This window comes from Myiozetetes cayanensis, unplaced genomic scaffold (genome assembly GCF_022539395.1).
Source record: "Myiozetetes cayanensis isolate MyiCay16 unplaced genomic scaffold, myiCay2020 scf5-8, whole genome shotgun sequence".
In the NCBI taxonomy this organism is placed as follows: Eukaryota; Metazoa; Chordata; class Aves; order Passeriformes; family Tyrannidae; genus Myiozetetes; species Myiozetetes cayanensis.
Window position 1 is genome coordinate 114,137,084 of NW_026087742.1, and position 27,705 is coordinate 114,164,788.

General features: G+C 45.0%; 1 protein-coding gene across 4 annotated transcripts in view; it reads left to right on the top strand.

The window, feature by feature from the left end:
- ERG (ETS transcription factor ERG) overlaps nucleotides 1–27,705 on the top strand; it is a 104,430-nt gene that overhangs the window by 15,432 nt on the left and 61,293 nt on the right. For 2 of the 4 annotated variants that reach the window (XM_050332842.1, XM_050332844.1), the window contains exon 1: nucleotides 24,990–25,124. The exons of the other annotated variants lie outside the window; for them this stretch is intronic. In XM_050332842.1, coding sequence (XP_050188799.1) covers nucleotides 25,107–25,124 — 18 coding nt within the window. In that variant the 5' untranslated portion in view covers nucleotides 24,990–25,106. Of the gene's footprint in view, nucleotides 1–24,989; nucleotides 25,125–27,705 lie in introns of those variants that run through there. 4 annotated transcript variants of the gene reach the window in all.

Genomic DNA, 27,705 nt, shown 5'->3' on the forward strand with positions numbered 1-27,705 from the left:
CATGTTACCTGAGGTAGGAGCCTTTGGGATGATACCACGTAGTGATGGTGGTTGTGACACCAAGGGTTCTTCTGGAACAGGGTTTGGACCTGGGGGTGCTGTGACAGTGGCTGGACATGAGTCCAGCTGTGCCCAGGGGGGCAGGAGGCCAATGGAACCTGGAATTGTGTGGACACAGCCCAGGGCAGGGATTGTCCCCTGTGCTGGCACTGCTGAGGGACCCCCAGGGCTGTGTCCAGTTCTGGAACCTCCTGGAAGAGACACTGAGGGGCTGGAGCGTGTGCAGGGAAGGGAAGGGAACTGGGAAGGGGCTGGAGCAGCAGGAGGGGCTGAGGGAGCTGGGGGGGCTCAGCCTGGAGAAAAGGAGGCTCAGGGGGGACCTTCTGGCTCTGCAACTCCCTGACAGGAGGGGGGAGCCTGAGGGGGTCGGGCTCTGCTCCCAGGGAACAAGGGACAGGAGGAAAATGACTTCAAGCTGTGCCAGGGGAGGCTCAGGTTGGACATCAGGAAGAATTTCTTCATGGAAAGGATTGGAAGCATTGGAAGGGGTTGCTCAGGGAGATGGTGGAATCCCCATCCCTGGAGGTGTCCAGGACATGGCACTCAGTGCTCTGGGCTGGGGGACAAGGTGGGGATGTGGCACAGGGTGGACCTGCTGTTCTTGGAGGTCTTTTTCAACCTGAGTGATTCTGGGATTCTGAATTTTGGGTCAGGTTCATCTTTGAGCCATAGCACATTGTCCTCAGGGCAGCCACTGCAGTCCATGTGCCTGCACACACACACAGCTGGGAGCAGACAGACCAGCAGCCACCTTTTAATTGAATAAAGCTCATGAATATTTACCATTTGGGAGAAGAAATACATCTGCTTTGGATTGGGCTCATTATAAAGAGGTTTAACGTGGTACCGTACGTTCAGCAGCAGAAAGACCTGAGTTACTTGGATCCCCTCTGTTTGGTTTGGTGTGGCTCATGTCCATGAAGCAGGCTGTGATCTCCAGTTCTGGCTGCTGGAGTGAGAATTTCTTTTAGGGATATGTGTGTGTGTGACTTGCTTTAGATATCTGCTCCAGAGGCGCCCTTAAAGCATTTCGCTTCCGTTGCCAGGATCAACAGACGAGGTGCTGGAAACAAACTGATAAATTAAATAGCAACAAGTTACCCAGACCTAATGGTATTAATCCAGCAGTTGGGAAAGGCTTGGAGAATGAACTGGGCTGAGCTGCTCACAGCAGAAATGTACAGACTCGAACTAAGTGGAGAACTTAAAGAGTGACAGTCTTTGTACTTAGTTTTAAAAACAAACACGAGAGCGGGGCTGGGAAGCACCTCCAGGCCTTTCTGCAGGGCAAAAATAACACCGAAGCAGTCTCAATAATAAACAATGGCAAAGCTATAAATACACCTCCTGCATCAATGATATGAAGTGGGATGCATTTTCCAAAGGGAATCTGGAAGTCTTTTTTGTGCCACGTATTTTAGAAGGCACACACAACACAAAAAGAAAGCAGATCTGAAAGAACAAGGGTTTGTTTTTGAAAAAAAAAAGAAGCTCAAAAAGTTTTCTTGTCAAAGGAAGAAGTGACATCCAGTCAGCCATCAGAAATGGATAGGAAGGAGAAAAAAAGAAAATAGTAGTTAACATTAATTTTTCAGCCTGGCACTCAAGATCAGTAGCAGGGGTGTCTCCAATCACACCCTAAATCTGGCATTTAATACATTTAGTAATGAGCTGGAAAACGGGAAGCGAGGCCCCAGCCAGATTGGAGATAATATCCATGTTCATGAATTTTTTAGGCTATTCAAGATAAGCTGAAGGAAATACAGAATGTGTCACCAAGCCAAGTAGAAAGCACTGCGCTATGACAAATCAATCTGCAAAAGTAATGTGGAAAAATATGTGCCATTGAGTAACGACCACTGTGATTGAATATACTGAAAAGTGGCTTTGAGATACACCTTATTAATCTCCTTCCATGCTGAAAACTGCTCTCTGAGTCTTTGCTTATCAGTTTCTGACTTATGGTGAAATATGAACCTGCATCCTGAGACAACCCTTTGTCTTGGATAACTTTTCCTAAAGTTATTCTACGGAAAGTCCTGAGCTTCTGTTTCATTTCTCTTCTGTCTGGACCAACCAGTGATCCATGTGGTGCAGTGGCTGACAAATGGCAGTGGTGGTAATTAATACCATAATCAGCTTTTGAGGTCTCTAATCAGCTGTGTTGGGTCTCTGTGCTTGGGACTGAGCTTGGTGACTGGAGCAGATACAGGATTAATGTGTGTCCTGGTACTGCTCCTGCATGGAGCACAGAATCACAGGATGGGACAGGTTAGAAGGGACCACAGTGGGGTCATCTGGTCCCACCTCCCTGCTCCAGCAGGGTCATCCCCGAGCACATGGCACAGCACTGTGTCCAGATGGGTCTGGGATATCTCCAGTGAGGAGACTCCATACCCTCTCTGGGTGATCTGTTCAGTGCTGGGTCACTGCCCAGCAAAGAAGTTCTTCCCCCTGTCCAGGTGGAACTTGCTGGGCATCAGTTCCTGCCCCTTCCTCTTGTGCCATTGCTGGGCCCCCCTGAGCAGAGCCTGGTCCATCCTCTGCCCCCTCCCTTCAGACCCCACAGACCTGGGGAGGTCCCCTCTCAGTGTGTGCTCTGGAGACTGAACAGCCCCAGCTGAGCAATTTCAGAAACAGAGAAATGGAACATGAAAAAGAAACATAGAAGATCTGGTGCTCAGTGACTGATTAGAAACCTACCTCTTAACTCTCTCCTGGCCAAGGAAACCTCTTGTTCTGTGACTTTAACACTAAAGGTCTCTGTCCCTCGAGGAAGCCAGAGGAGACCGCCAAACTTAACAACCATGCATGGGTGTAACCTGAGGTGTGGCCAACATCTTGTTTTCTGAGACCTGGGTTAAAACCACCACTAAAAAAAAAACCAAACCACCTGTCTGCTGGTGACAACTTCTGGTTGTTTCCCAGCTAAGCTGGATCTAAAATGGGAATGTGGATGACCCAATTCCCTATTTACAGTTTCCTCAGCTCTCCAGATATATTTTTGCTTGGGGAGCTACATAAAGCAGTTGCCACAGGCTTCATTCAGAGTTTCCATGAGTATCAGTTCGTGCAGAGGGTGCCAAGCCCTGTTCTCACTCGTGTCAGTGAGATCCCAGTGCTCTGTGAGTTCCCTCGGCTCAGGGAGCTGGTGTGGCTGGTGGTGGCTGCCCGGTACCATGTGCTTTGTAGGATGTGTTTTCTGCCTTGCCTATCCTTTTACTTGTGTCTTCCCAATGTCCTGCAGGTAAGGGCTGTGAATCCCTCCTCTGGCTCACATGACATGTCTTCATTACTTTCACAGAGCCACAGGATAGTTGGGTTGGAAGGGACCTCTGGAGCTCATCCAGTCCAAGCCCTCTGCCAAGGCACCTGGTGACACAGGGCTGTGTCCAGGTGGGTTTGGAATGTCTCCAGAGGGAGACTCCATGCCCTCCCTGGGCAGCTGTTCCAGTGCTCTTCACCCTCAGTGTAAAGGCTTTATTCCTCGTGTTGAGGTGGAACTCCTTGTGTTTTAGTTTATGGCCACTGCTCCTTGTCCTGTCACACCAAAAACAGACTTTATGTCACTGGAATCGACATTCATCTACCTGAATTCACTTGAAAGCTAAACCTGCCTTCAGAGCAAATGGAAGATGTGTCATATCCAGAGGGTATTTAATCCCATTTAAAAGTAGATTTCAAAAGAGGCAAAAATTTTAGTCTAGATGTCAAACTTTTAGGCAGCTCAATTAAGGCAGTGACAATGTCTCTGAAGGATTTGCATACATTGCAGCTTCTTGACTCTGTAGTGGAAGGGAGCATTCACAGGCTTGAAGAGTTTCCTTAAACTTCTAAAATAAAATTTAAACTTTATAACCGTGGATCAGATGGGAAGGAGTTTTACCAAATATGTTTCAAACTGTGATCTTGGTAGTTTTAGCACCCAGTCGAAGGTATCAGAAATACAAGGATTAGCAATCTGGATTTACAAATTACTAATTGTTGGTTTTATGTTTTCTGTAGTATTTAGGAGGGCAAAAGATGGGACTGCAGATTTTTAAAGTTTCATAACTCACTTTTGTATGTTAATTTTCCTTTCACCAATACTTGTAGAGTTACACATAATTTAAAAATTATATTTAATCCTGTTTGTTTAGGAGTTCAGTGAAATACTTTGTTTTAATACCTTGTATCTGCTTGGCTCTGCCTAAAAATTCAGTAATTTTATCTTTGTTCCTTCTCTGCCCCAGAAAGATGTCCTTTAAAATCGATTCAAATGCACCACCCTATTACTCAAGTTGATGTTATCATTCCTAGATGGGATCCCTGTGCCTCTTGAAGATTTTAGCTTTTCCTGATGAGGAGGCACATTATTCCTGGCCATTTGCACCACATGGTGTAGCTTTTATCCCAAAGCAGTCTCTGAGAGCTTTTCAGATGATTTTTATAGGAGACACTTCATTCGTGGCTGAACTGGAGCCAGTGCTGGGGTGAAACGTGGCAACCACTCAGAGGTAACAGGAGTCTGCAGCACTCCTGAAAAACTGGGAACATTTGGCACATTGTCAGTATTTTGATGACACCGGTCATGGGAGGCCAGGTCCTCAGTGTGAATAAACAACATGTGAATAAACTGCAGCTGGTGCAGGCTCTGCACCTTTCTCACTTCAGGGTGAGAGGAAGAAAAGCCAGCTTTATTTTTGGCTTATCCTTACAGCCAACACCAGGTGGAGGTAACAACCCAGGTGGCCTCAGTTTTGTGGAATATCCTGAGTTGGAAGAACCCACCAGGATCATCCAGTCCCAGTCCCAGCCCTGGCCCTGCCCAGGACACCCCAACACTCCCCCCTGTCCCTCAGAGCGTTGCCCAAACGCTCCTGGAGCTCTGGCAGCCTTGGGGCCGTGCCCACTGCCCTGGGGAGCCTGGGCAGTGCCAACCACCCTCTGGGGGAAGAACCTTGTGCTGAGCTCCAAGCTGAGCCTGCCCTGGCACAGCTCCAGCCCTTCCCTGGGGGCTGTCCCTGCTCCCAGCAATCAGGGATTGGAACTGCCCCTCCCCTGCCCCTCGGGAGAAAGCTGCAGACCCCAATGAGGTCAAGTGACCTCATTTGTTGATCTTCAGAGAGATTCAGCACCTCTTCCAATTTCCTGCTCCATCCCAAGCATGGCCTGAGATCTCCCTGTGCTTCAGTCACCTGCTCTGCAGTGGGGAGATGGTACCTCACCAGCTACAAAGGAGGCAGCACTATTTTCCCACTTCAAACATGCTTTTGGGAGGGTAAATTTACCAAGTAACACAGGCAGAGAGCTGCCAGATGGATGCCAAAGTTCCAAACAGAGAATTAAGAGGTAAAATTCCTGAGGTAAACAGTACAAAACCCCCTTGGATGCCTAAAGCTAGAAATCAAAGCTTTCTACTGTCACTTCAGACAAAGAAAATTAGTGATTTTTTTCCCCCTGTGAAAGGTTTGGAAAGGAAACTCTCTTCTCATGGGATGTGATGTGTGTGGGATGTCCGAGTCTGAGCCACAGGGCCTGGCATACGTTGCCCTCTACATCAGAGGGAAACCTCACACTGAGGAAAGGAAACAGCAGCTCCAAAATGACGGGGTTTGTCTTTTAAGAGGTGGAAATTCTCATGATCTTATAAGTGCATGCCTTAAGTCAGGGCTCTCCAGGGCAGGTTTAATGTGAACACTGGGATCTGGGGCTGCAGGACTTCCCACGGTGTCAGCCGGGCTTTGCTGAGGAACGCGATAAAAACGAGGACTGGGACAGAACGGGTGGAGTTGTGTTGGGGGAGAGAGAGAGAGCGTGTCTGACAGCATTTTTCCAGGAAACTGGACAGTGGGCTTGTGATTTCAGACACTTTACTAGGTGCTGCTGGTGCTCCTGATGAGCAAACCAGGCTGCCTTCGTGCTGGGTGAGGTTCAGCTCACGCCTCGCCCCACCCTTTCATGTGGTTTAGATATAAGACATTTAAATTTATTTGAACGAGAGGCTTTAATGAGAAGGCAGTTTTGGAGGTGCTGGCTGTAGCAGCACTGCAAATATTCCTGGTTTTGGCGTGGTGGAAATGGGAAAGCTCTTTTCAGAGCCAGACATCTGAGAGGTTTCACAGGGGGTGGCATCTCTTCTATCTGTCTTGCTCCGCACGTGGTTCTGACTTGAAACCATTATTCCCTCCGGGCCAGCAAACAGTTTTGGCTAAAAATTGACTTGGATGTGGGAGACAGGCGTGGAGGCATCACCTACTGCACATCATATTCCTCCCTCTTCCCGAGATAAGCTGTGAGGGAGTTTCCTGAAATATTTCCCTGACAGGAGCAGAGGAAACATTTTTTGAAGGGAGAGGTGCCTTCAAAGAAAGGAAGGAATCTGTAATTACATCCCTTTCATCGCTGTCAACATGCATTTTAATGCAATTTTAATTTCATTTTCAGGTAGCAAATCAGCAGTTCATTCTCCAGAAGTCTGTTGGCCGCATTGCTCCAAAGCATAACCACAATTTCCTTCTCCAATCTGTATATTTACATTTGAAAACAAAACTGTATAAGAAGTATCTTTACACTAGGGATATTTTTGGGTGGTTTGTTTTTTTGTTTGTGTGGGGTTTTTTTAACAAAAAAAAGATAAATTAGAAGGGACTGAGGTTATGAAATTGCTGTTTTAAAGCCATATATCACTGAACACACTGTCAGGAAAGCAATACAACATGTTATACTTCCCTGCTTTGAAGAGTTGTGCTCTCTGAAAGGAATAAAATTGAAGTAATGCAGAAGAATTACCTTCCAAACCTATCAAGGAAATGGAAAAAATGAAAAATAATGACACAATTCTTAAATTAAGCGTGGTGACATTTCCCAACAAAGGACAGTCATGTTCAACCTACAGAATTTGCCTAAGTTTAAACAGCTCCTCCTCTCTCATACTATTTTAGGGGGAAAAAATACTCTCCTCAGGCCTGGATTGCTCATCCTTCTTTATGAGAGGAGTGTTAAAACACATATTTTGCCCTCCCCAGGACATCATTCAAAGAGCAGGGTCACAGGAGAGCTGAGGACATGGTGGACAACAAGGCAGGGATAACACTTTCCATCCTGGGGAGGGACTTTATGGAGCCAGGAGGTTGGATTTAACCATTCCTAGTGCCCCTTGTGACAGTGTCCTGTGAGGAGCAGCTGAGGGAGCTGGGGGGGTTTATCTGGAGCAGAGGAGGCTCAGGGGGGACCTCATTGCTCTCTGCAACTCCCTGACAGGAGGGGGCAGGGAGGGGGGTGGGCTCTGCTGCCACATCCCGAGTGAAAGGAGGAGAGGAAACGTCTTTAAATTGCCCCAGGGCAGGTCTAGATTAGAGATTAGAAAAAAAAAATCCACTGCAGGAGTGGTCAGGCCTTGGAATAAGTGTCCCAGGGAGGTGGTGGAGTCACCATCTCTGGGAGTGTCCAAGAGTTGTCTGGATGTGGCTGTTGGGGAGAAGGGTTAGGGGTGATTGTGGTGGTGCTGGGTGAGGGTGGGACTAGGTGATTTTGAAGGTCTCTTCCACCCCTGATGATTCTGTGATGATCAGCTTCAGTGGGCACCAAGTCTCAAAGATCAAATTTTGCAGTGATTTCTATCTAGACGGTGACACAGACTTTGTGTGACTTCAGGTTCAAGGCTTTGCAGTAAAGGTTCTATCAACAGGGTATGAAGAAAAAGCATTTTTCACAGTGTAAACATTTTTAGACTCATGTGAGGCCTTATTTTTTTTTTCTACCTGAAACTAGATATTAATCCAACATACAGGCACATAACTTGATTTTCTGAGTGAGGGTTGGTTTGTGAATTGGTGACCAGCTTGGAGCTTTCAGATAACCAACATAAGCTGAAACATTTTCCCTGCTCAAATCAGCTTTAGCCTGGTAGGCCAAAAAACTTCAAAACTGACAGAAGTAGTTTAGTTTCAGCACTGAGGCTGTTTTCAAATCTTCCCCCCTCCCCCCCTTTCCCCCCTGTGCAATTTGGCTGCTATTTATCACTTTAAATTGGTCCCTATCAAATATAAGAAGTGTTATGAGTAGCTGGGATGAAGTGCAGGCTCTAAGGAAGACAGTGATAAAACTCCCCTGGCTTCGGCAGAGACAGGATTTAACCCTCACTCTCTCTTTTTTTTTTAGCTCTGTGTGTATACTTTTATTGGTTATGAACTGTATCACTTCTTGCTATTTTATTTTGGCAGACTGCAGTGCTAGATAATAGCGTGCATTTTTTGAAGTCTGGTTGCTGGCTTTGTAAAGGGAAATTAAATGCTGGCTTTTAAGTATAATTAGTCTGCTAGAAAAATAAAATAGGAGATAGTAGAGCCATCCAGAGGGAGATGACAAGATAAACTGGTGATTAGAGCTCTTAAGGCAAAGTGCTCAAATGTGTTTTAACAAACTATTGAAATTCTGAATATCGTCTGTTTTCCTTCCATAGCTGTCCATGAACATGGAATTATTTTCTGCATATTTGTACGTCCTCTGAAGTAACTCACAAATGACATCAATCCATTCATAGCTTGAGGAAGCTGCAGCCTGAATTCACTAAGCTGATTTAAAAACCTGTACTCCAAGTGTATGACTGGTCTGGTCCCTGCACTTCCTGTAGTACATTTTGTGAATGGATAATTGAAACCATCTAAGCTACAGGCCAGAAAGAAATCCAGCAGTGCTCATCTCTCACTGAAATCATCCTCCAGCACAGAACAGCCTTGTCATAATTTCCTGCCAGTCACCTCAAAATGTGCCACATAAAAACTAAAAATAGGTACAATTTTACCACTGTAGAATATATAGATTAGCAATAGTTATTTTAGAAGGTTGATGTCGTAGCACAGGCTGGTAATTTTCTTTTCTGTACTGAGTTATAAATGCAGTAACTAATTGTGCTACATTTTAAGGGAGTTTGCAAGAAATTCTCCTGAGTGTTTACTAGCAGTGGTTATCAAACCTCAAAGATAAGTGGGGAAAAATGAGCTCGTGCAGTGTCAGAAACGCCAGACATTTTTTAGAGTGTGCAAATGATTGCATCAGTGCCTGCATTAATCTAAGTATTTTGACACAATGAAAAAAACATTAAGGCGAGAAACACATCGACATAAAACCACAGTAATCACTGAGATCCCGAATGTTTTTATGACCTTCCCAAATCAAGTCGATATAAACTTTGTCAAGCTGGTAGTAGGGATGTAGTTTGTTGTGTAAACAGCCTGAGAGATTTGGATGGAAAACATTAACCTTGGCATTTGAGGGTTTGGTGTTGTTGTTGTTGTTTTTGTTTTGTTTTTGTTTTTTTAAAGAAAAGCCATCAAAAATGTACACACAAAGTCGGATCTTGGCTTTTTTATTGGTAGGTTTCATCTCACCTACCTTCAGACGTCTGTAATGTCTGAATTCAAGCTGTTGATCTGGAGCTCCCTTCACCGAATCACAGAATCAAAGTTGGGAGAGATCTTCAAGCTCACCCAGTCCCATCCTCACCCAGCACCACAATCACCTCTAATCCATGTCCTCAAGGGCCACATCCACGCAACTCTTGGACACTTCCAGAGATGGTGACTCCACCACCTCCCTGGGACACTTCTTGCAAGGCCTGACCACTCCTGCAGGGAGAAATTGTTTCTGATCTCTGCTCTGACCCTGCCCTGGGGCACTTTGAGGCCATTCCCTCTCCTCCTTTCCCTTGGGATGTGGCAGCAGAGCCCGACCCCCCCTCCCTGCCCCCTCCTGTCAAGGAGTTGCAGAGAGCAATGAGGTCCCCCCTGAGCCTCCTCTGCTCCAGATAAACCCCCCCAGCTCCCTCAGCTGCTCCTCACAGGACACGTTCTCCCACCCTTCACCTGCTCTGTTGCCCTCAGCGTCTTTTTTTTGAAGTGATGGAGTTTCCTCCTCCGGTGTGAGGGAACCACACGTTATTAAGGGCAAAAACATCGTCCAAGTGGCTGAAAATGAACCAGAAGGAACTATTCCTGCAGAACACCGTCCTGGTTCCCTCCATGGGGTCCCTGGATGTGGTGTCTCCCTGGGAGAGGGGACACCTGCAGAGGTGGGGAGGCCTTTGGGAGGTGGCCCCGGAGGAGAAGAGGAGCTGTCCAGCACCACCAGCTTGGAGCGCCCAGCTCTCCTTGGGGGCACTGCAGCTGCTCTGCCCGGCCCCAGAGGACACACACACGTGGGGAGAGAGCCCTACCTTCCCCTCCCACCAGCAGGCACTTGTGCCTGCTCCCCAGCTGCAGCCAGAGTGGCTTTTGAAGCCTCCTCGTTCGCAGGGGCCGAGCACCGAGCGTGTCTGACATCATCCCCAAATGTTAAACACAAGTGGAGCTGGGTTCGACGGAAGTTCCCCTTTGAAAGATGCTTTTTGAAGCACTGCAGCCTTCAAAGCTGGGTTACATCCCCTGCCCTGTGATACACGGCCTTTGTTTTGCATAAGTGTTTGTTTTAATGAGGCGGCTCATCAAAATCAAAAACATATGATGCACCCTAGGCAAGAGAAAGGCAATAACTGTACAGATTTTTGAAGGGGGCTAGTCATACCACAGGCTACCATTATAACAGAAAAAACAACAAGAATTTTAATATAGCTGTCTGGCCAAATATATTAATTTAAATGGAATGGCTTTTTCTGATATTATAGCTGTGAGGCACAATGTTCTACTGGCAAGCATCTTCAAAACCTTTTTTAGAAGATTTGCTTCAAATTATTTCTGTGCACCAGATCTTGATGGTATGTGCATTTGGGAGTCTAACCAAAGGGAAAAGAAAGAAAAAAAAAAAGCTTTTCATTAAATCAATGACCTTTCCTGGAGGTTGAATGAAATGGAGATTGTAATGCAAAAAGCTACGTCCTCCAAACAGTGTTTTCTTCAGAATATTTACTCTAACTCCATTAACTCTGCCCTAACTTTTTCACCATGTCTGTATCGTTGTGCCAGCACAGAAATCTATTTTCCCATTAGCAAATCCTTTCAAATAAATTTTAGTCATTTCCACGGTTGTTTCCCAAAATGGTTTGCTAACCACCAGTTTCAGTCCTTTGCCAGAGAATCCTGTTTATTCTTAAAAACTTGGTCCTAATTGTGCTCATACTTTGCTGTACTCCTTCAAAACCTGGTAATACTTGTTTCCCTCTGCTTAATTGCATCTCTTCCCACTTGGCAAACTAGAGACATTTTCCTGCTTACTTGGAGAAGAAAAGTGTGATCATTTCTTAAAAAATTATTTTCTGAGTTGATTTTACTCGCTAAAAAATAGCATCAACTTATCTTGTCAAATATCTTTGCATTTTGTTCTTGAAACAAAAAAACTTGCTCCGTGAAACAAAGCTCTGGGAAGCCAGTGAAGCCCAGAACAACATGCAACATCCTTCCCAGGGGTTGATGTTAATGGAAGTTGAGTCCCACAAGGAGATCAGCAGCTTGTATGATATTAGGCTGCCTATTTTTAGGTTAGACTTGTTATAAAGCTGTCACAAATTTCCCCAAAAGGCAGAGGGTCAACAACAGCTCCTGGGGCAGCCACAGCTTCTCTGGGCAACCTGTGCCAGGGCCTGCCCACCCTCATAGGGAAGGATTTCTTCCCAATATCTAATCTAACCCTACCCTCCTTCAGCATAAGGCCATTCCCTAATGAGTAATTCCCTAGTGACTAGTAATTAATGACTGTTTTCATATCCAGGCATGTTTTTTTGTGAAGTCATCCACTCACCTGAACTCTTCCCCGAGTTTCCAACTCTACCATTGGTCACCGGATCTGGAATGGCTGGAGTCTGGCAAACCTGTTTTTCTTCTGACTTATATGCACTTGAGTACTTCATGTGAAGCTCTGAGAGTGTTGGAGGGCTCAGTGCTCTGCTCTGGGTCACGAGGTGGTGATGAGTCACAGGCTGGACTAATTGGACTAATCTTGGGGATCTTTTCCAACTGAAATGATTCTGTGACTCTGTACAAATCTGTGCCAGATTTGAGCATTTTCCAGAAAAATGCTCTGATTTATAGACCTGAATTTTATGAAACAGAGATCTGTTTTTCAATCAGCCATGCCCCCAGCTGTAATTCCCAAGGCTAGACCTGGAGAGGTGCTAGTGTCCCAGGACACCCCCTGATTTCAGCACAGCTTGGGACTCAGCCTGCAGTGTGACAGCCCTTTTATCTCTGTTCAGAGGTGAAAGGGGCAATAAGGAACAGTTGATTGATGGGTGTGATCAGATCTGTCCCACAAATCACCCGCTGGCAGCACAGGGTGATTCTGCTCTGCTGCTCTTAACACCACATGCAGGGATGATATTTGTGATCCTGGATAGGAGACCTCTTTTCTTCTAGTTCTGCTCACTTGGGTTTCCTCTCTGTTTTTCTGGAAGCTTTCTCAATAATAACTGACAAATTCCATTAGCTCCCCACCTAAGGTTTTTGGGGTTTCCACTCCTTTCTGCAGTCACCAGTAGCAACATGCATTTCTACCTGTATCTGCCTGCTGATCTTGGATTAAGGAAGTAGCCAAAGTATGTGCTTAACTTTGAGGCTAAGCTTAAAATTCCCCAGTTTTCATGGGGTTTAAGCATCTGCTTAAAGTGAAACCTAAAATTTCACGTCCTTCCTGAGTGAGGATGTTCTCCTGAGTCAGACCCTGCTGTCCCTCGGCTATGTCAGACACGCCGGATGCTCTCAGAAGTGGTTCATCTGATGAAAGAATTCATCTCAGAGTCAAAAAGAAACCACAAGTTTCCTTCACTTTCAGTCTGCTGCTTTGATATCGTTGGTCAGCAGTTCTCCCCAAAAACCATCCCCCAGTGGAGTCCTGCTCCACAACAATCTGCTTTATGCAGCCTAATTTCCCCACTGCATCAAGATGTTTGTCACCCCACTGCATCCTTTGCCTTTTTGTCACCCCACTGCATCCTTTGCCTTTCCTTCCTTGTATACTCTGAATATTTGGGGAAGGATATTCTTTCCATGCCGTGCCCAGGGAATCACCATGTAATGAATGAGACTGAAGCCCAAAAGGGCATGAACTTACATATATAGTTTCCTTAAGACACTTTAATGCATGAGGTCTGTTTTAATCTACAGGTGTTCCAGCTTAAAAAATGGTTGAATAACTTAAAATAACTAAACTAGAAAAAACACACACACAAAAAACCCCAAACCCCAAACAAGCAAACAAACCAAACAACTCTAGGAAAAAAAGACACCCCACACAATAAAAAAATTAACCTGAGGGAGAAAACCCTACCAGTGAAACTTCACCCACAGCAGCTGAATGTTTTGTTAGGAGCCAGACACACTAAAATCATCACGGTAATTGAAGAGTCAACTACTTTTGTGCAGTGTTTAAAATTAATAACATAAATGACCGTGTATGAATCTGGATATTCACAGTGCAAAAAGTGCTGTTGTTCGGTATAGGCAGCTTGAAAAAGCCACGTGTGTTTTCCAACCTTACTTGAACTAACACGTAGAATTTCATTTGTTATCCACCGCAGTTTTGCTTTAAAGGAAAATTTCTGGAATGACAGCTCAGTAACGTCAGAATTGCTGTAACTTTTGCATTTTTTTAAATTGTTTTTCTATTAGAACCTCAAGGCAGAAAAACATCCCCCTTCTTGGCAGTTGATTAGAGCCGTTTACTCTAATTTTTGACTCTGCAATTATATGGTTCTGTGTCAAATAACGCATCCCAAATTCTTTCCTCATGGAGGGAGCTGTGGGGCTGGCAGTGTCTCGGTGGACTTGCTTGGATCATCCTCGTGATATTGGCAGATGCACAGCTCTGGTTCTGCATCTGCTTGGCTCAAGCAGAGCCTACACAAACACAACTTGGAGAGAAGTGCATTCCTTCAGAACTTTTATTCCTGCGTGTTGTTCGCGTTCCAAGGGCAAACAAAGCTCCCCCCGACCGCCAGATCCGGGGCTGCCGCTCTGCAGGACCCGGGAGAAGTTTAGGGTCGAAGCTCCTGATCCGGGAAAGCATCTGACTGAGTGTTGTATTGCAGTTCAGGTGCTTGTAATTCCTTCTGTCCTGCTTCTCACGGGACAGTTAAGGAGCCAGTGGGAGGCTGAGCTGGGGACTGAACGCTGCTGTCTTGGCAAGGTGGCAAGTCCCGCTGGCAAAGGATGAGGTGATCCGAGCGCTGGGCTACTGTGGGGAAAGGAGGGGGGTTCCCCTCCTTGAAAACCCAGAGAATCCTGCTTTTTTTCCCTTCCTTTGCTTTCACGACAAGCACCCCAAAAGCACTTGAAAAACACCAGTTCAAGGGAACGTCTGACGTTCTTCAAAGCCCGCCATTATTTTTGTGCGGGCCAAAACTACGCAGCGAGTTCGTCCTGAGCTAACAAATGTCTTCAGCTGTCCCCAAACCCCATTCTTTGGCAAATAACTGCACTGCCCATAAATAAATAGGGTTTCACTGAACTGTGATGGACACGGTGCATCTGGGAAGAGGCTTTTGAAAGGCTGGAACTGTAGCTTGGCCTTGGAGGGGAACAAGCCCTGTGTTTGAGCGCTGGGGTGTTAAACCACCTGGGCATCTTAAAATACCTGTGGCTGCTTGGTGAAGTAGCCTGAGTAACTCCCTGGGAAGTATTGGCACTGTTAGCAGTGTCAGCAGCTGAGAGTTGGAAAGCTGATCCATCTGTACAGGACTGGTTTTTAAATGGCAATTTTCTGTACTCTTGGTAAGACCCTTTCACGCCTGAAAGTTCCACTGAAGACTATTTTCTACATCAGACAGGAAAGTCCAGGTTTTCTCAAATTACCTGCAATTTTTTTTTCCATCTGCTGTTCAGGTCTCCCAAAACTCTGAATGTCTGATGACACTGGTAAATCTCCCAGCTGACTGACCTACACTGGACATACAAACCGGTGGCCTCAAACGTTTGCACCTATGGTATATGAGAAAACATTTACAGGCTTAGTTACAGCTGCAGTGAAACATCTCATAAAAAGGAAAAATTAGAAAAATAAAGTCCCAAAGCCTGAAAAACCACATCCATAAATTTGTTCCTTCTATTTTATGTAGCCCTCGTTGAACTCAGTGAGAACGTAGGGTTTAGTTGTGTAAAGATAAACCCTTATAAAACCCTTTGCAGGACTGAAGTTCACATCTGTGGTGTTATTTTCAAAACCAAAATGAGATCATTAGAAACAAATCCAGTAGTTACAGTCACTAAGTGACAACAACTTAGGTAGCAATAGTGTCCTTTGCTGAACCAAAGAACTGAAAAATTAAGAAATATTAACACTTAAAGAAAACATAAATCGTGGTTACTTCAAAGTCTAAGGAGAATTTTTCAGGTTTTCCTTTCCTGTTCCTTTTCCTTTTCCTTTTCCTTTTCCTTTTCCTTTTCCTTTTCTTTTTAATGCCAGATCATTAAAAAAAAAAATTACAGTATCATGAGTAACATTTTTGCTGCCATCTCATCGTAGCTGATTTGCCATTTACAAGCCAAAATGGCTTGGGTTGGAATGGACCTTGAAGATGATCTCGTTCCAACTCTCTGCCACGGGCAGGGACACCTTCCACTAGCCCAGGTTGCTCCAAGCCCCGTCCAACCTGGCCTTGGACACTTCCAGGGATCCAGGGGCAGCCACAGCTTCTCTGGGCAACCTGGGCCAGGGCCTGCCCACCCTCCCAGGGAAGAATTTCATCCCAATATCCCATCTAACCCTGCTCTCTGGCAGCTGGAAGACATTACCCCTTATCCTGTCCCTCCATCCCTTGGAAATAGTCACTCTCCATCTTTCTTGGAGCTCCTTCAGGTGCTGGAAGGCCACAATCAGGTCACCTCAAAGCTTCTCTTCTCCAGCTGAGCAATCCCAACTCTCCCAGCCTTTCCTCATTGCCCTGGTTTTTAAATTAAAATTGTGATGTTGGTTACAATTTATGGGTGAAAAAGAGGCTCACCCCTCCATCAAGGCAGCCCTTCAGTGTGGGGACAGGTCTGACTGGAGGGACAGTCTAGGACTGGCTGAACTCAAGGAGATTTTACCCATATTTCATAGGAAAACAGAGCTTGTCACCCATTCAGCGGAGGAGTTCTTGCACAGAGTTTGTGGGTGGCAGGAGTGAGACCAGGAGTCCTTGGCAGTGGGAAGGAAGGATCAGGAGGCAGTGATGTGAGGGACACCAAATTTCTCCTAATGCCGCTGCTCCTTTTGGGGAAATGCAGATGCACTTTGGGTAAAAATGTTTCAAACAGGAGCCTCTTGACCATTCTACATTATGGGACATTCTGGGCTAATTCTGGAAGGATTAAGAGTAAATCATTCAAAGTCAGACCCAAGCCCAACAGAAGAAGGGATAATTTAAACATCTTTCAGCTGCTGCAGTTGAAAGCAGAGAGGAAACAGCAGACACAACATGCACTGGAGTGCCACGAGCTGGAAGAGTTTGGCCATCCTCTAGGGCCTGGCCCAAAAAACACTGCCCCTCTTAGAACAAGTGCCCCATTCTGTGGGAATAATGCTGCACACAGCTTTTCATCCCTGTCCTACTGGATCCCAGCTAATTGTGAGTGGTTGTTGGGAAAGTCACAGGCCACCAAGGTAATTCCACACACATGTTTGAGCAAGTTTTTCACACATGTCTGGCAAGCCTGTCACAGTAGGAGAAGGCTTTAGGGATTCCTTCCCCGGGCCTTAAATCATGCATTAAATCCTATCAATTATTGGTTCCCTCCCTGTTTCCACTGCTGCTGATTTTTTGTTGTTGGACAGTACTTTTTTGTGCCTTGAAACATGATCTGCTTAAGAGCCCTTTGAAACTCGGCATTCCCAGTTTGCAGAGAACACTACAAAGTGTTTTAGATATGGGTAAAAAGATTGTGATGATCACGACAAATCCCAGCTCTGTAAAAGCTCTGAGTTAGAATTAACTTGGCAATTAATTATATTCAGTGCTTTTTTTTCCCCCCTCCTGAATGATAAGCATTTTATGCCTACAGTTTTTTATCCATTAAAGTAAATGAAAAGTCCCTTTGCTCTTTCTTGCCAGTGTATTTATTCCCCAAGAGAAAATATTTTGGTTTATCGTTGCCAAGTCCTTTGATTTCACTGTAGTACTTTTAAGATAATAATCTCATTTTCTTGTATGCTGTTGGAAATGTCTTTCTCTCAGATGTACTGAGCTTTAGAAATGTGATCCTACGGAAACCAGATCAGGTGAGACTTAAACAACGTGGCATTTCTCCTCTCTTGGAAATACCTGGTATCTGACATCAAGCCTTAGAGATCCAGGGTGATGAATATTTTTAATTTAAATGTATAACTTAGGTATTATAAAACCATATAACTAATTGACAGTGATTATTTTTTTTTTTCCCCTCTCACAATGCATGTGGTGTTACAGGGTCTTAGAGAGAGCCAGAAATATCAGACAGTTACAGATATGTGGGAATCTTATCCCTTTTGGACCACACAGCTTAGCCTTGGGAGTATTCCTAGAAGACGTTACATCACACTTCCCAAGTGCTTAATTTCTAACGGTTTTTGGAATCTTATTGCAAAATAATTTTTTAATTATTGCCGGTCTGATGGTTTCAGTATTTACAAGGTTGAGATAAATGTGTTCTTCTGTCCTAGATGGAAAAAGGAAAGGGAAATGAAAGAAAAGCAATTTACCAGGGCAGTGGAAGTAGTTGATTTTTGCCATTTCCACACGCAGCAAACATTTAGTTTTTGGAAGCACTGATGGGAGTGGCGTCTCCTGCAACCTGAATTTTGCCTTCATCATTTTGCCCTGAGAAGATTGTTCATGGAGGAGTTTAGAGTTAGTGCATTGCTCCATCAGCTCCCACCCTCTTGCTTTGCTAACTGTGCCCTGTCACCTCCGTGCCCAGGGTGGCACCAGGGCAATGATTTCACTTAGAAAAATAATATCATGTGAGATACCTGGTGCTGATTGAGACAAACTAAGCAGAACAAAGTGGTTTCTGTTGTTTCCTCTCTGAAGAACTCACCTTTGGGGGAGCTGCCTAAATGGAGAGAGGCTGATTGATAAATAGTGGGGGAAGGAGATTGATAGGGAATCCGAATTTTTGTTGCTGTTGTTCAAATATTGAACTACATCTGAGTTCATAATTACCATAAAGGTGTTTCCCAGTGCTGAGGGTTTCTGTTTGTGTCTGTCTGTCTGTCTGTCTGTCTGCTGGGGTGGGGGGTAGGCTTATTCCTCAGTGTGTGCCTGCGCCTCGAGGTGGTCAAAGGGTGGCAGATTTCAGTTATTAAGAATGATCTGGATTAGCCCTGGTCTTTCTGGGTCACTAAGTTTCAAACATAGACATTTCACATCTGTTTCTTGTTCACAGCCACTAACAAAGAAGTACAATATGGAGAGAGTCCCGATTTGAGATGCGTGTCTGGTCCTTTAAGGAGTTCAGCTGGTGGCTCTGAGAGAGGAAAACAAAAAGCACAGCTCTACCTCCTATTCAAATTTACAGATTAGGCAAAAGCCCAGAGGTGAAAGGTCAAATAAAACAGTTTAAAGCATTTTCTCTAGACTTCCTGATCATGGAGGGGGGAAAAAGAGTGTTCAGTGCTCCAAAGCAAGCTATAAAAGCCAGGAGTGTGAGAGACACTTTAATAGGTTCCATTCTTGATGAAAATCCTGAAACAGCCTCACTAATACGGTGTAGAAATCCAATATGCCAGATATATTTGCTGTGTGCAGTGGTCATCAGTCTAGGGATGGAAGGACTATGAAGGACAGTGTCCAATAACCACTTCAGACTATCGTGCAGTCCAGTTTAAATTATCAAAAACACTTGGAAGAAAGTGAGGAGAAAATGTTGGCCTCTGCCCTCACAGTTGCTTCTTTTTTTCCTTGCAGGGAAGTTTCTTTTTTTTTTGAGGTATTTTCGGGTTGGTTTGTGTGTGTGTGTGTCCTGTGTTATCACTGTCGCTTAACCAGTTTTAAATGAGTATTAAACGTAAACCAAAACCAAAGTTTTCATATTTGTACTTTGAGCTGAATTGATAACTTTAATTATCAATCCGTATTATCAAGCGCCCCTTTGGCATTTGGTGGTACAACTGGTGGCATTTCAGAGATGGGAAAATTAAAGAAGAATGAAAGGCAAGTTTGGGTGAGTTATCCAAAAGCTGCGTGTCTTGGGGTATAGTACAAGGCTCACTTTGTAGGTAATGGAGAGAAAGAACTACTATAAAGGTGCAGCACTGCTTTCAGATAGGGTTGTAAGTGAGACTGAATGAAGTAATGAAGATATTTTTATTGGGAACTAGAGTAGTTCTGACACCTACATTTAAAACCCTTGAACTTTGAGGTAACGAATCCCACTTCAGCAGAGAGTGATTCAATTCCTTATCTGCAAATAAGTGTCAGCACTCCCCTGTTCAAAGCACTACTGCAAATAATTCCGGTGTCAGTGTGATCCTGTGACAATTTAATTCATATAAACAAACTCCCATTTCATTTCCCATTTCTATGGTATTTGTTTTATGTAGAGTCTACAGGTGGTATCCAAAGATGAGCAGAACAGAAAAAGTGGGAAAACAGGTGTAGCCACCAAAAATATTATGGCTGATAGAAGCTTAAATAGCTGGAGTCATAGGTAAGAGTTGGTAAATGAAGCACTTTGATTTTCAGTTTGAAAACTTCCAACAGGTCTTTTCTGTAAAGCTTTGTCTGAAGGAAAACAACCTGTTCTTGACTGGAGTTGTCCCATGGAGTAATGTTAAAATATTTAAAAAAAAGAAAAAAGGTGTCCCTAAACCAGGCTCTCTCACAACTTTTTGCTTGGCTCATTGCTGTGAGAGGAAGGAGGGTGGGGAAAACACGGGAAGGCACTAATTGGGCAAATGGGTTGGAGCAGTGAGAGGGGTGATGAAGGGAAGCAAAGACAGGAGAGCAGGAAAGCATTAAGTCATAACCAGCCCTGAGTGCAAAAATAATGGGGGGGTGGTGTGCCACTGAAGGAGGAAGAAATCTCTTTTATTTGCTTCTGCTCAAGTATTCTTTTTGTTAAAAGGGTTAATTGCTGACTTGGGAAGGAGCCTGGCGTCGGAGGGAGCAGCGAGCTCCGTCCGAGGGGCAGGGAGCACCCTCTAGTGACCGCTGGGCTGGGCTGGGCTGGGCTGGGCTGGGCTGGGCTGGGCTGGGCTGGGCTGGGCTGGGCTGGGCTGGGCTGCCCACCGGGCACTGCCGGCCCTCGGCACCCTCCGGGGATGTGGAAGGGCTCGGGGCATCCCCCTCCTCCCTCCGCCCGTGGTGCAAGGCCTGGCAGTACGGGAAAAGACAGGCACAAAAAGCTTGGAAGCAGTGCCGGAGGGAAGGATGCTGAGAGAGCTGTGCCGCCCCCGTGACCAGGCAGCAGCGATAATTAGTGTTAATTACGTGGCCAGGCAGTGATAATTAGTATTAATTACGTGGCTTTACATGGGCTGCTGGCTTCCACTTGGGCTCTGTGCGAAGCAAATGCCCCACTCCACTCGTAGTGCTTCCTCCCAGAGTTAACCTCCACATTTCCAGCCGTGGATCGGTGGGAATGAGCCCACCCTGGCACTGAAGCCCATTGCTCCCTGGAGGGATTTGGTCCTGTGCCCTCAGACCTGGTGCTGCATCAGAGCTATGGAAGGAAGAGGTCCCTTCAGCAGCCCCAAAGGCACGACATTCCAGGGGTCAGGGGACCAGAATCCATCATCCCTGAGCTGCTGATTCCACAGCCCCTTGTCCATCATCCCTGAGCTGCTGATTCCACAACCCCTTGTCCATCATCCCTGAGCTGCTGATCCCACAGCCCCTCGGAGCAGTCTGTGAAACTCAGTTCCTGAGCACCTCTTGTTTGTTCCCGTGGTGAAATCCTAATTGTGAGAGCTTTCTCTGTGGGGAGGGCAGAGTTTCCCTGGTATTTTCATCAGAGCCAGGGGGAAACTGGGAATTAGAGGGAGACTGTCGTGCTGAAGGGCTGGGTAAGAGCGTAGTTGACCCTCACACACCAATCTGGGCACGGCCCCACTGGTGCTTGGAGCTACATTTAAACAAAATCCTACATTTTTTTTAGGGGATCGAGATCTTTGCAGATGTGAAATAACACATGCTGTGAAATAACATTGATTTGCCTGGATTTCTTAAAATCTGCTTCCAAAAACAAAAGCAAAGCAAATTCTTTTTTTCTGCTCAAGTTGTTGGATTTTTAACCTGGTTCTACCTAGAGGACAACCTCCTTTTTACCTGGAATGTTGGTAAGAGGAACAAGTACTCACTTTTTTCCTCTGTTCTTTTCTTTTATACCCACATCTGCAGACACTCTGTGCATGAATAGTAAGCATGACACACAAAGTGAATCTGTCTCCAGTTTTCCCAATTATTTTCCCGGAGGAATTTGTACAGTTGAAGGGATCAAGGTCACATTATTAACATAGCAGAGTGTGCCTCTATTCTCTTGATCAGCCCAGGCTGAGAGCAGAGTTCTTGCTTTGCCTCCCAGACAGCAAGATGGATTATAAATCTGTTTACATAGGGAATATTGCAATGTATTTCCTCCATCCCAATGCTCCAGTGGATAGGAGATGAAAAAATCCGAGGACAGGATTTCTTTCTGGAGTCAGTGGTGGTGTTTCAAACAGCATGAGGAATGGTCTTTCTGGAAGTATTTTATAGAATCACAGAATGGTTTGGGTTGGAAGGGACCTTGAAGATCATCCAGTTCCCACCCCCTACCATGGGTAGGGACACCTTCCACCAGCCCAGGTTGCTCCAAGCCCCATCCAACCTGGCATTGGACACTTCCAGGGATCCAGAGGCAGCCACAGCTTCTCTGGGCAACCTGTGCCAGGGCCTGCCCACCCTCACAGGGAGGAATTTCTTCCTCATCTAACCCTGCCCTCCTTCGGCATAAAGAGAGAGAAATTAAGAGGGGAGCATTAAGTGACTTGTGTGGATTTTTAGTACTTTTGGGGTGTTTTTATTCTGCTTGTTGACCGAGTTCTTCACACTCACACAGCCTTATTTCAGACAATAACACGTAGTTGCCTAACATAACAAAACCATTTTTTCTTTCTACTTAAAACAAAAAAATCAGAAAAGAGAAAAATAGTAGAAGTGCTTGGACTGTTTTTCTTTTGCAACTGGATGATGGTGATTTGATAACCCAATATTTTCCTTCCCTTACAATACCAAGGCTCTGCTTGCAATTGGATCAACACAAGCATAAGCACTCAGAAATCTGCCTGTGGGTATTAGTTTGAAAGTCAAATAAACTTCACTGAATTCTTTGGCACAGAACCTGTGCCAGTTCAAAATGGCAAAATCCTCACCGGGCTGAGGGCTCTGTAAAACTTATATAATAATAACAGAGCTCAGCAGTGCCTTATGCTTCCAAAATCCCTGTATAAACCAAGAGGAGCTTTGTCTATATGGAGGTGGGGTGGAGAAGAATCATTACTAAAACCTGCTTGTGAATGAATTTGTTAGATCCTCTCCACTGGAGAGCTGGAACTGATGCTTGCAGCCTCTCAATATATTTGAGTAAAACAAAACAAAACAAAAAACAAAACACCAAAATATCATGGGCTTAACTGGGGTGGAAGTCACCCAACTGAAACATTATGCAAGGCTTTGAAAATGTCAAGAAAAAGGTTCTAATCTTTTGGCTGTCTTGCTCATTGTTTGGAGATGAAAAGGGAGGAAATCAACATCCCCACGAAATACAATTACTGTAAATTGCTTTCTTTTCATACTGGTTGGTAATGAAAATAGGAAAGTTACCAGGAGTTACCTGCTCTGCAGGAGCACCGTAATCCATGGATGTGGGCTCCAAGAAGACATTCAGCAGTGCAACACTGGATTCCCATATGAACCCACTGATGGAGAATATAAAATACTGGATGGCAGTGCTGGCTCTAGGTTGTTCTGAAGCGACCAAAAGTCGTCTTTACAGTGCAAGAATCCAGAGCTCCTTAAATATAAAAACCAAGCTGATTCTGTGGCACCTCGGGATCAAGAGCAGGGAGGGAAAAAAGCAGGGAGGGGTGCCTGCTCTCCAATTCCCACTCTCTCTGTTGGGATCTGGAGGCTTGCTCGGCCCCTTGGGTGGGCAAGGTGGGGCCCCAAGGATTGTGAGGCAGCTGGAGATGAGTTGGGGCAGAGGCTCAGCTGGGTGTCATTGCTAACCTTGGAACAGGGTGTGCCCTGGGGCAGCTCTGCCAGATCCCAGCTGTAGCGATCCTGTGTCCCAAAGGTTGGACTCAAGGGATTTCTGCACCTGAAAACAAGGATTTCCTGGGATCTGATGGGTGGCAGAGACATTCCGTGAGCAGGGGAGGGTGGATGAGCCTTTCTTTCCTCTGCCCTGCCCTGGGGGGAGAGGGAGCAGCACCTGCAGGACGAATTCCCGGGGGGGCCAAACAGGCAGCTCTTCACATCCTCTCTGTGTGTCTGGAAAAGCACATTTCACCTTCTTCGGGTCAGGAGAGGAGGGGAAAAGTGAACTGGGATTTACTGCTGTCTTTGTGTGGAAAAAATGCGTGTTGGATGCCAGCAGACATCACCAGCTACACAACAACGCTCCGGTTTCCTCTTTGTTTTTCCTAAGGAGCAGGAGGAGAATGCAGCGTTGGGAGAGGGTGAGGTCATCTGCTCCCACTAAATAGTGCTGCAACAAGCCATCCCTATTCCTTGTTCTTTTTATCATACCAGTATCCCTGGTCAGAGGGCAGGACCTTTTCAGCTGGAATGATGTACCCAGCGCTGCAGTGCTTCCAGCTGTCCACGGTTGGATGTCGTTACAGGGAGCAGTGAGAAACTGTAAACCTGTTAGAGCAGGATCAGCTTTTTAAAATTGTAAGTTGGGGGGTTTTTTTAAATAATATATTCTGACGTAGTTTCATTTTTCACTCCAATTTTAAGGGGTTTATTTTCAAGCTTTTCTCTTCTAGCTGGAAGATCAGAATCTCCTGACACCAGGAATTATGTCTTTTATGAAAGCATGAAATGCTGTGAGACTCCTAAAGGAGTGAAAGGGTTGTGTCTGCACTGGATCCTGAGTGGTTCTCTACACGTGGGATTTTACACTGGCTGGTATGATGGAAGCACTTTGCCTTTCTTACTTATTTTTTTTTCTTTTAAGCCCAGCAGGCCTAAGCAAAGGCCTGGGACAGGGACGGTGTTCTGTTTGCACAGCTGGGAGATTTGAGGTGCCCCGTGACTGCCAAGTGCTGCAAAAGGACAAATAAAAATATAACACTGAATAAAAAATGACTATCACACTCTAACCAGGAAGGGAATCGCCAGTGAAACCATCCCCTTCTGGTGCATGGGCAGGGCTGTGAAGTAAGGGAAGAACGTGGAAGATTTAAGACTGTTTCTGGCATTTGCTTGTTGTCTTTTTGTGACTTCCTTTCCTCAGTAACAAAGAGACATCAAAAAGAATCATTTGTCTCCAATCTACTCGCTTCTTCTCTAAGGAAAAAAAGAAAAAAAAAGTGCTCAATCAGATAGGCCAGAGAGTGTCAATAGCTCAGGAATCCAGGAATGAGGTTGATGGACAAATATAGATGTGGTGTAAGCAGGGCTAGACTTCATTAACATATTTGGAGTTACACCCCTTATACCCAGCCTGGCGTTGGCCCTGAACCAACAATTCCCCAGGGAACACAGCCTGCATCAAACTACTGCTGAATTTGGTCCATTTCATCTGACATCTGCATCCTGCCTCAAAGTGGCCTGTCACACTTACTGCACATCACATCACACCTGCCCAGGCAGCCACAGGCAATTGACTTTTTTGTTTTAAAAAAAAAAAAAAAAAAAAAAAAAAAAATTTTTTAAAAAAAATTTTTAGTCACATATCATCAAGAAAAACAACATTGTTTTAGGACTCTTATCTCTTCACTCCCAAATATCCTGTTTCTTCGAGCTGTGGTGGCCAGGACCAATAGAAACCTCTTCCTGCCATTGGCTGACTTCATTTCCCAGAGTTAGCACAATCTCATCCGCTCTAAACAACCTCATCAAAACTTCTTTCTGGTCAGAGCGAAGCAATAATTATTATTAGCAATTATTAGCGATCAATAACCTTGATCACATTATGGCAAGCACTATTAAGGTAAGAAAGGGGCACCTTTTTTCGTCGGCGCTTTTTGGTCACTGGCGTGTTCTTCGGTTTCCTTTTATCAACCTAGATAAGTTAGAATTGGGCAACACCCCCACTGCCACAATAGAGGACAACAAGATTTCCTTTGTACTGCCTAGTAAATTTCCTTTTTCCTACTCCAACCATCCGCAAGGCTTAAAAACTTCAAACTCGGGGAAAAAAAAAAAAAAAAATTGGGTTTTTTAAATTCGCTCTTCAGTGCCGTGGATTGCGAATGCGAAGCCCCTTCCTTTTTTTTTTTTTTGTCTTTAGGGGAGCTTCTGAAATCCCTCGGAGGTATCACTGGGAAGACTTGGATGTGTTTGTGGACTGCCAGGAGGGGAGAGGGTGTGCACTGGAAGGGAAAAGCGGGTTCCTAAGGGCGCTTTTGGATACTTGGAGATGTTTCTCTTGTGGATGGGGAGACAAATTTGAGCGAGCGGGAAGGAGAGAGGCACCAGCTCTTGTTTCTGTCTTGTGCAGGTGTTAATTATGTGCTTTTCTAGAAACCCTGATCCTTTTACCGGGGACTTTTCTGCATGTCATTTTAATGGTGGTGGTGGTGGGAAGATCTCCTGGGTGTGTTCTTTTTTTTTTGCTTTTAATTTTTTGGACAATAAAATTCTCTTCTTGGCGTTTGGCTTGACTTCGGTGCATGGTTCGTTAATCTTTTTAAATTTATTCTTAAGGCTGGCTTGGCTGAGTTTTTCAGGTTGTGACAGAAAGCTGAACAAATCTATATATGTGTCTGTCTAGTTCTCGCTTCTCTCCATGTTGCAGTGACTGCCACAGCAATAGCTGGGGTTAATTGCAGAATAGAACTGTAATTTTGTGACAGCAAAACTAATTTTACGCAAAGAGCGTGTTCAGGGAAGGCTCTGCGGTGTTGTATTATCAGATTCGGGGTCAAGGTAGTATCAGGTTTGGGGTCAAGGTATTTGCTTTCTTGGTGGTACTGTCTGTTTCTGCACTTTTCTGATTATGCCAGAGATTTAACGGGAGATACGGAATAGCCTGGCTGGCGGCTCGGGGGAGCTGCTCTTGGATTTACTCAGTGGCTTCTGCTTAGCTGTTTATATTTGAGAGGTCATTTGGTGCTTTTTGTTATGGGTTTTGAGATCTGAGGGTCTTGCCTGAAGTCAAAGTGATTAAAAAAGTCTAATGAACCTCCTCTCTTTGCGATCACTGATGTTTTCACGGGGCTGTCGATACAGAGACAGAGGTCTGGATCTCCTCTGCACTGCTGTGTATCTATTAAATGCTAAGTAGCTCCTGAAACTAAATTCCTGTTGGTTCTTGAGGTTCAGGGAGTTGAGTTTTGGCTAAAAGAACGGCTCTGTGCTGAGGTGGTAGCATTTCATTTTGTGCCTGTTCATCAGAATAAACCATTGATGTTGGTAGGAAATATATTTTCAAATAAAACAGCACCATGAGTTTCAATGGTGTTTGCATTCTGAGGAGCTCTTGTTATTTATTTCTCTTTGTGTTTTCTATTAGATGAATTGTAATAGGGTAAAAGATTTTAAATAATACCTCGTGGTTATTATTTTACCTTCTGACGCTTAGGGAGATGAGAAGAGCCGTGTTTTATCCAGCCTGGGAGTGCAGTGCAGTCAGAAAAGCCTCCTGAGTGGAAAAACATGCACTTCTCTCTCCTCATCTGGAGGGTAGAACTTGCAGGGGGCAACACACCCCAAAAGGTTGAGGATTTTGGTGCTCTGTGTGCTGGGAAGGCCTTACATGCTGAGGCAAGGATTTTATTTATGCAAGTGCAAAATGTAAAATGACTGGGAAGAAATGGCAGGTGCTTTGTGCTCTAGATGCAGGAAATCTACTCTGACATAACCCTGAGCCAGTCCAAAGAGATTCAATTCCTCTTCTATAAGGAGTTCATAAAGAAGTCATTTAACTTGAGAGGTTTCTGAAAGAAGGAAATTCCAGTGGAAGGCCAAACAGGTGTTTGTTAATTTTTGCTGAAGCTTTATGTGTGTATATATATATATTCAATAATATAAATATATACAAATAATGTAATATAATGGCTTGTGTTCTCTGCTGGCAAAGGGTATCCCAGCTATCCCAACGCTGGGATCACGGAAGGTGGAGAGCCTTATCTGGGAATCCACTCCCTTCTTTACTGAAGCTGTGGAGTCCTTAAATGTCAAAATTTGGCTGTGAATGGTTGTGTTTTTGTTCCCAACCGGCTAGAAATTTCTGGGAATGCACACACACACATGTAAAAGTGCCCTTCCAGTAAGACTCTCTGATTCATCCCTTCCCTCTCCCAAACTTGCAGACAGACCCGTGGGACACTCAGTAACTCCTGAGGGATCAGTCTGGCTCCGCCGGGGTTAATTGTTATCTGCGAAGACAAGCGTTTGTGTGAGGTTTTTGGTGCTGGGTTTGACATCATAAATGTGGTTTTCCCAGGAGATACATCTCCCCTTGTCCCCCGCCCTCCTGCTGCTGCCCCCTGTCCCTTCTCTGCCGGGAGGGGGAAAGTGCCGCGGTGAAAGGTTTGTCCTAAAAAGAAGGAGAAGGAGGCAGAAATGTT